This window comes from Saccostrea echinata, unplaced genomic scaffold (assembly GCF_033153115.1).
Source record: "Saccostrea echinata isolate AGI-Se365-2 ecotype Australia unplaced genomic scaffold, CSIRO_AGI_Sech_v1 ptg000002l, whole genome shotgun sequence".
Taxonomy (NCBI): domain Eukaryota; kingdom Metazoa; phylum Mollusca; class Bivalvia; order Ostreida; family Ostreidae; genus Saccostrea; species Saccostrea echinata.
The window spans coordinates 31,273,769-31,283,214 of NW_026889751.1; the positions used below are offsets into that span (position 1 = coordinate 31,273,769).

The 9,446-nt window shown below is 31.6% G+C and overlaps 1 protein-coding gene across 1 annotated transcript; it reads right to left on the reverse strand.

Annotated features, from left to right (window-relative positions):
• Positions 1–5,157: 5,157 nt before the first annotated feature.
• Positions 5,158–6,344, reverse strand: LOC133202705 (basic leucine zipper transcriptional factor ATF-like 3). Its single transcript, XM_061338567.1, has 3 exons — positions 6,129–6,344; positions 5,779–5,886; positions 5,158–5,504 (listed from the first exon to the last, which is right to left on the reverse strand). Exons 1-3 carry the CDS (start codon positions 6,315–6,317, stop codon positions 5,361–5,363), a joined length of 441 nt encoding a protein of 146 aa, XP_061194551.1. The 5' UTR covers positions 6,318–6,344; the 3' UTR covers positions 5,158–5,360.
• Between the last annotated feature and the right edge of the window lie 3,102 nt (positions 6,345–9,446).

Genomic DNA, 9,446 nt, shown 5'->3' on the forward strand with positions numbered 1-9,446 from the left:
GTATTAAAGGCTTATTGTAAGACTTATCCCCATGACTACGCTTACGTCTCTGTGTATGGTTAAAAACTTTAGTTTTATCACATTTACTTTGTTACAATGTGGGCTGGAAAGATTTCCAACACTATCGACATTGTCATTGCATCCTAAGGAAAAGAATATTAAAATAGGATAAAGGTATGTCAACTCAAAATTTAAAAAGGAAAAATTGAAGAAGGGGGGGGGGGGCGTCCAGCCCCAAGTGCCTGTAATGAAAGGTAGATGGAATAACTGGACGGGAGTTGATAAAATGTGTATATTTAAACTGTACATATAAAGACATTATTGTCTTCATCTTGTTACTATTTATAGTCATGATATTAAGCTAAAGTTACTCTACATTAAACAAAATCGTAAACTTTGATTAATCATAATTATTCCATATGAACTATCACTGAATATCGAAAACTATTTTATAATCATGAGTCATTCTTTCAAATCTTTGCTTAAAAATATGTATGACGTAAAATTTCGAATTTACTATTTATAGACAGAAATTTCCGAAATTATTTACTTACTAAATATAGATTATTGTACATTCCTAAAACGAATTGCTGATTTCGAAGATGATGATTTTTTCTCCTTTGGGGGGGGGGAGGGAGGGGTTACAAACAATTTATAAATCTTAATTACAGTACAAAAGTGTCAATTAAAACCATACCTTCCATGAGTCTACCACCTGTTGAATTAGAACTCTTTCACACTTATATTTTCATAAAATGCAGTCCCTCATGAGCGAATTAAGTAAATCATGAAATATATGTCTGCTTAAGTATGTGTCTACCCTTATGAACTGTTCAAAAACTGCAAAAATATACTTAAACATTAATATTTTACATTTAAATACAAGTGTTTGGAAGAACAGTTTATTAAGATCTGATCTGGTAGTATTCTAGTATTCTAAAAGTGTTCAACAGATCAAGCATCATTATAAACTGCATGTTGATCTCCATTTTTATATCCCAAATTATGAGAGAAAAAAACAAACAAAAAAGTGTAACATTAACGTTATTTTACTCATGGATTTGGTAAAGGAAGTGTTGTTCGATCGACCTATAGGATGTTAAATATACAAAGAAATAACCCCTATTGTGAGCCTCTTAAAATGATCAGTTGCAAATTGAAGTAAATTGCTTGCATGTGTAGATCATCTGTGTGTGTATGTCAACAGGTTCTTTTCATTGAACATTTTTACCGCAACGCACGTGTCGCGTTTAACCAATGAATGTGCGACATTTCAATCGTGGGAAAAAATTATTTGACATGTCAACATCATCATCTGACAAGTCGACATAAATATAGATATAACAAATCGACATCATATCCGATTATCAACATAATTATCTGACAAGTCGACATAAATATAGATATAACAAATTGACGTCATAATCGATTATCAACATCATTATCTGACAAGTCGACATAAATAAAGATATAACAAATCAACATCATAATCGATTATCAACATTATTATCTGACAAGTCGAAATAACTCATGACAAAGCTACTTTTCAGATTATCATGTAAACTTGTCTGATATTTATGTCGACTTGTCAGATAATTATGTTTATATGTCGGACATGTATACTGACTTATCATATGTTATGTTGACGAGTAGATGTAAGCAAGTGGCAGTAACACGCATTAATATCAAGATACCGAGTCCCTCGTAATATTATCTGACAAGTCTACATTAAGTTCTGACAAATTGACATATATATCTGTAGAGTTAACATAAACATCTGACAAATCTATGATTATATAACAAATGATGGTGGAAACATGCCACCATACCTGACAGATAATGATGTCACCTTGTCAGATAAGTCGACTTGTCAGGAAGTTAGGTTGAATAGTCAGATTTTATGTCGACTTGTCAAATAATTATGACTTCTCAGATCCTTCTGTCCACTTGTCAGAAAAATATGTTGTCAACTGTATGACACAATGGACATGTACACGTTTTCATGTTGAATTTCTAAACATGTGTATAAGTAACAAGTCAAGAAAAAGAACTGACGAGCTGACATAAATATATGACGGGTCGATACAAACATCTGATAATTTGTGGTAGAACTATGCCGCCATAAAAACAGTTTGATTTTTGAAATGTTTTCCCAAAAATAGGATTTATAAATAGTAACCACACTGTTTTTGGAAATCTTTGTCCATAAATAGTAACACAAAAAATATTGTGTCATCAAAACATTTTGTTCATTTTTGACTCTTCAAGATTGTAGAGTCAGTGCATACGTAATCATCATATATTTATTTTTGAAAAGTTAAATTATTACAATGTAAGAAGTAAGTCAATCGAACCCCCTTCATCCGTCTTTTTCTGAACCATTAAAGTTTACTTCATTGTGATCTAAGTTATCTATTTTCAATTGCTATTATGAATGAAAGTTAAATTCTAAGCAATTATATGAGCCGCGTAAAAGACTTCTATTAGTTGCTGATTGGATTAAAAAGTGGGGTAGGATAAACCCAATGAGAGAGGGATTGACCTTCTCTTGGGATTGTATTTAAAGCAATACTCGTATGTGCTGCAATTTTGATGTCAGAAATTTTTGTTGCAATATTGTTGTTAACTATTTCAATGACAGAAAAAAAAGAATGATTATAAACTTCTTTTGTTCATATTTGCGATGGAAGAACTGTTTATAAGCTTTGATTATATGAACAAAATTACATTATTGTCATCCGGTACAATATTGATTTCTTATATCGCTATATATTTGATTGTACAGAATCTATTCTGAAGCAATTTGATACTTTATTTCTATCTAATTGATAAAAAATTGGCAAGTCTTAGCTTAATTAGTCTTAGTCTTAAATACAAACTTATCATAACACAGTTTAACAGCAAATATAAAATTCTCAAAAATGCAGCTCATGTTGCTTTAATTTCAAGCTTGCATGATATTGCAGTTTGTCGTCAATAGATTGGTTGACCAGTTTTTCAATGCATGTCGTCATGGTAACATCTACGATAAGTCTAAATGGTTTCAAAATGGCGTCCGATGCACGCTGTTTGAGTAATCACATATTTTTAACTGCGAGAATATAAACCCGTAAAAATATCTCACAATATCATAATGATAACCATATGATTTTATGTATCTTGGTGCTGTAAAAAAAAATGTTCAATGAAAAGAACCTGTTTACATACATACACAGGTGATCTACACAAGCAACACACTACAATTTGCAACTGATCGTTTTAAAGAGGCTCACAATAGGGTTTTTTTCTTTGTATATTTAATATCCTATAGGTCGATCGAACGACACTGTTCCTTTACCACATCCATGCAAAGAGTAAAGTAATGTTAATGTTACACTTTTTTGTTTCTTGTTTTTTTCATAATTTGGGACATAAAATGGAGATCAACATGCAGTATATAATGATGCTTGATCTGTTGAACACTTTTAGAATACTAGAATACTACCAGATCAGATCTTAATAATCTGTTCTTCCAAACACTTGTATTTGATTGTAAAAAAAAAATATTTTAGCAATTTTTTTCTGCAATTTTTGAACAGTTCATAAGGGTATGGACATACTTAAGCAGGTATATATTTCATGAATTATACGTCATTCGTTCATGAGGGACTGCGTTTTGTGAAAATATAAGCGTGAAAGAGTTCTAATTCAGCAGGTGGCAGACTCATGGAAGGTATGGTTTTACATGACACATTTGTACTGTAATTAAGATTTAAAAACCACCCTCCCCCCCCCCCCCCCCCCAAAAAAAAAATCATCATCTTCGAAATCAGCAATTCGTATTTACACGATAATCTATATTTAGTAAGTAAATAATTTCGGAAATTTCTGTCTATAAATAGTAAATTCGAAATATTACGTCATAAATATTTTTTAAGCAAAGATTTGAAAGAATGAATCATAAAGTAGTTTTAGACATCCAGTGATAATTCATATGGAATAATTATGATTAATCAAAGTTTACCATTTTGTTTAATATAGAGTTACTTAAGCTCAATATCATGACTATAAATAGTAACAAGTTGGAGACAATCCTGTCTTTAACGTACAGTTTTAAATATACACAATTTTAACGACTCTCAAAGTTATAATCTTCCAATATCATACAGGACGTCCGGTTATTTCATCTTCCTTTTATGATATCGGCTAAGTCTAGCTTAACGTTCTAGATCGTAGCTTTACGTATATGCTACGAAGCCGAATCACTCCTGAACGCACCCAAGTTGTCATATGAATCAAGATGGTTGAATTGGGGCAAATAAAATTTCTACATGTTGCAAGGAATTCCTTCTATTTCTGACTCACAAAGTTATAACGCTATTATCACACAGTTATTTCATCTTAATCTCCCTTTGATGTTTTCAGAATTTCTTCAATGCATACGACCGAGCTTATACTTTCAGTTTTTATGCATATTGCAAGGTATATTTCATAAAGCATTTTGTTCATGTAAGTATGCGATTGTGAGAAGACTACGCGTGGAAATTTCTGTCTATAATTAGTATATCCGAAAATATTGCGGCAAAATCATTTTTATTTTCTAAACTGAAAAAAAATTACAAAGAGTTTGTAATAATAATTCATTGTACGTGTGGAATGACCAAGAATATTGTACCAAAAAAAAAAAAAATCTTTATTTGTAACAAAGTAACAATATCATAACTATAAATAGTAACAAGATGGCTTCATGTTTAGAATAGTTGTCATACGAAATAAAACGATTGAATTACATGCAGTATGTGAATACACATATAAAACTCATATGGTAAAATGGTATAAACGAAATCGTTTTATTAAAACACAACACACAATATTCATAAGTTTCAACCAATTTTTTTATCCTGTATCACTACAAATGTTGTACTGTAATTTTCACTTAGATACATAGTATAGTTATATCCACCTGTGGAACACAGTCAAATGCACGTGTTTGTAAAATCACAACTTCTACAATATGATCTCATGAAAATGTCTCCCAACTTCATACAGCGATGACCATGACTGAACGTATATCCGGATGCGGTAAAACATATATCAATGAAAAGTACCTATATCTATAGATAGGACCTCTACGCGAGCTACGCTCAACTGCAGTGTTATTCGGAGGTTTACAAAAGTTGTTATAATTCCTCATATGGATTTATTATGCACTATGAATAAGTCGACCTCACAACACTAATATAAAATGTTGATTTTTTGGACCTATATATAGGCAATGCACAACCTCCAAGAAGAGTAACATCTCAGTCACACTTTTTTTCGTTTGTTTTGTTTTCTTCATATTTGGGGTATGAAAATAATGATGGGGCAGCGTTGATTGGTCACCTATTGAGCACATAGAGGACATTCCCGGGGCAGATCTTCATGTGGTCCTCTAGCCTCTTTCTGAGTTCGTCTCTCTCCGTCTGTAGAATCCTCATTTCCGCCCTCAGGCGTGTATTGTCCGACTCCAAACCTCGTACCTTCTGTAAAACATAAAGCAATTATACATATCACATGTTTCAACCGATTTCCAATATATATAGATTTCAAAACGATATCAAAATATTACATCATTCTGCAAATAACGATTTTTAATAGTTTTAAGTTCTTACATTACATGGAAATTAAATGATTTAATTATTTCCCCTGAAATTTTGTAAGGTGATTTAGACTTCAAAACCCATAAAATTTGTATAATGAAGGGGGAAGGGTTAAGTCAACTGTTACATGGACTTGACATGTCTAAGGACGCCTTACCTTTTGGATTCGTTCTCCGGTCGTTTTCTGCTTTAGCCGGAACCGCTGTGCCGCCAGTCTGTTTTGTTCACGTCTCCGGTCTACCTTTTCTTTTTCCTCCTCTGTTAACTACACGAGAGTTCAAACGAACACCATCTTAAAATTTAGTACAATATATACTAGGTCTTGTATTAATTAATAATTTAAACATTTTCTATTTCCAATATTTTTACAATAACATGAGAATATTTATTTCATTATGACCCTGACTTAATTCAGAGTATGTCAGATAAAAACAATCTAAGTAATTAAGTATTACAAGAAGGAACAGAAGTCGGTAATTCTTCTGTACAATAATATAGTTTCTTTACCTCTGATTGTGTTGGAGGTTCGAAATTGACTGTTAATTCCCCCATACCGGCCGCTAGACGGCGCGACTGTATGGTCAGTTTAAGCTCTTCCTTGACCAGTGGTGTCATCTCTCCTGTATCCAAGGCTACGAGAGCGGCGTCCATTAGACTATCCTGGGAAGAATTCGGATAATAATCCGTTTTCGCCATGTTTTCTGTTGGGTAAAAAAGGCCTTTGTCTAGCATGTCTCAACTTATCTGTAACTAAAAATTCAAAATACGGTAAAATAGCGATAAATGTATAACATGTATATGTAAAACATACTGAAATTTTAAGCGGTGCCGACTAGAAATTTAATTCACTAAACATAACAACATGTACAAGGTCCGTAACATAATTCTGAATTTTTAATGATAAATGATACCTAAACCATGTGTAAACGTAATTTGTACGTTTAATTTGTCTAAGTTTTTAATTTTGAAATCTATTTTAATCGATCTCTTTTAAAGGATTGAAATTAAAGTATTTTTTTTTATAATGAATGTAAAACTGAATCAGATAATTCTATATCTGCACAATTGATATACTTAACAAAAATATTTTAATTTTCTGACAAGTTTTTTTTTTCTTCTTATTTGTCAATCTTATTTTAGCAAGAATATATTTGTACAATATACAGTATTATCCAAGGATAAACATGTATAATTTTTCAACACTTTTATGAAGTAAATTGCTAAATACATATTAAAAACAACACATATATCCCGAATTATACATAGAGTAACATAGGTGAATCAGCATTATTTCACACATACTATTTTAGTGTCCGTTCTCCTCCACGTTGCTGGATATTTTAAACCGTTGTGCAATCTCGTTACAATATTTATAAATGCCCTGCGCGGGCGTTGATCCAAATCTATATTTAGCTATGACGTACAAATATGTGACATGATCTCTATAGACTGGTTCCCGAGTACCAGTATAGCAATTGATCAACAGTCTATAAAAGATATATGATATATGTAAAATTTCCCTAAAATTACAACCCTGTTTATAAAAATATATACCAGTACGTTAACCTCAGAATAACCTAAATTTGCAAACATTGATATAACCAAAACAGTTCAGCTCAGTTTAGTTTAGTTTTCATGCGAATCGCAAAATAAGAATTTCCCTTTGCTATTTTAAGATAGATGACAGGCCTTTTCAGCTAACCTAGCATGTGACTGAATATTTCCAGTTTCCGCGAAAAAGTCGGATACACACACCTTCTATGACTGACTAAGTGAACATATACTATTTTTTATATGAAAAATATACTTAGATGAATATTTCCTTGTCGTTTGGTGTTTTCAAATAATTAAAAAATGATTAAAAATTAATGATCGACCCTATATACAATCAATAAGAAATAAAAATTGCATATAATTTGCGTATGTTTAAAATGTCCTTAATTTTTTACTTGATGTTTCAATTTAGAACAAGCATTTGCACTTATTTAGGGTTCGAAATTTGTGTCGAAAAATACCTACCTCAAGTATGGAATCAATTTATTTAACGTTATTAAATTTTATTTTATTTAACGCTATAAAAGTCCCCTTTTCCTTCTTATTTCAACGTAATTAAAGTAAGGTCCCCCTTTTTTTAATATATATATATATATATATACAATTTCATAAGCAAGGTATAAATAAAACTGAAATTTATTTTTAAAAGTACATGTATATGACGATTGATTTTTCTCTCTTTTGCACAAAACCTGCGTGCCATTCAATCAATTTTCAGTATTTTTACTTTTGTACAATATATAATTTTCCTGAACATGTATTAAGCTGGGGGAAAAAATCATAATGATTTTATTTAATTATTGAAATGTACGTCTTCCATTAATTTTTATCTGCTATATAAGGAGAACCTGAATATTTGAACTAATTAATAGATGATACACCGCTAACCAGGAAGTTTACTTAGTTAATCTGTCTTCCTCTTCCTGAAAAAGAAGCCCTGACTCCTTGAATTTTAATAAATATAAAAATTTTAATCCGGCATATTTTGGGCAATGTATATCATTATTATTTTATCTCTATGAGAAATATATATAGAGAGGTATAATTTAGATACATATATATGCAGATATTTCGTCAAACATTTTCAAAATTTTCAGAAATAGGGCACTAGCTCCTATTCCTTTTTTGAAAATCACCAACTTCGCTTTCATACGACAGTACTGTATTCCTTACTCAACCTATACGAAAAATGAAAGTACTTATATGTTATACATTAAATAGTAGAATTTTGGAAGCCAATTCATATTCTACCTCTGGGATTAATACATGTACAGCTGATAAAAATACAAATAAAATATGCTAAACCAAGAAAAATCAAGATATAATTCAAAAATCTAGCTTTGAAAGGTATTAATCCTTAATTTGAAAGATGCTGTCGATTTAGAAATGAAGCCAGATATATTATAATATTCTTTAGCATCTATTCCTCAATGAATATTGTTAACGTGTAATTGGACAATAGGGAACAAAAATAAATAAATACGCACTTCCTCAACGCAATTTACGCCACATTATGACTTAAGTTTCTTTTTTATCTCTTTATGACTCAAAGTGGAATGATCAATAATATTTGGGTGATATTTAATAATGAACCTATCGGCTTCCGTATTGACCAACGTGTTTAAATATAGGTGTGACCTTTTTTCGGGGGGGGGGGGGTCCTGAGTTGTGTAGATTGGTTGAATAACTGGAATAAATGAATTTAAATTTGTATATGGTTTCGTTCTCCTCCAATTTCAAATTAATCCTAATTGGTTGTGTGTGTGTGTGTGTGGGGGGGGGGGGGGGGTTACATAGACCGAGATAAAAAAAAAATTACAAACTCTATTAGTCACAGATTTGTGTGTGGTGAACTTACAATTCCGGCGTCACTAAGGTCCACGAAAGGTTCGTTGTCCTCTTCCGACCCAGGATGAAGAAATTGAGTCGGTAACAGGTGAGAATTTTTCCCCCCAGAAAATTTCAAAACCAATGCTTACTTTTCAAAATCCATTTTTGGGAATACATATAAAAAATTCTTCCAGGAGGTTAAAAAAAAGTTTCAAGTCGGGTTTTTTAAACATAAAAAATTATAAATATACCCCTCTCCCCTCACACCCCATCATTACACACACGCGTGAAAGACGTCGATCCTTCCCACTTTATCATGTGTATATGGTATTTAAAAATAAAATTCTGGGTTTCCTTGAAGTTAGTTGCATTTACTACCTATTTGTTGGTTATTTGATGCCCTATGTATGACTTATTTTTAGGGCTTACACAGGCCTAGGA

What these genes read in the sequence shown, in the direction of transcription:
- LOC133202705 (XM_061338567.1), bottom strand. Translation starts at nt 6,317, where the DNA reads ATGGCGAAAACGGATTATTATCCGAATTCTTCCCAGGATAGTCTAATG. An exon ending in AACCTCCAACACAATCAGAG is followed by an intron (nt 5,887 to 6,128) that starts GTAAAGAAACTA and finishes ACTCTCGTGTAG; the next exon opens with TTAACAGAGGAGGAAAAAGA. An exon ending in CCGGAGAACGAATCCAAAAG is followed by an intron (nt 5,505 to 5,778) that starts GTAAGGCGTCCT and finishes TATGTTTTACAG; the next exon opens with AAGGTACGAGGTTTGGAGTC.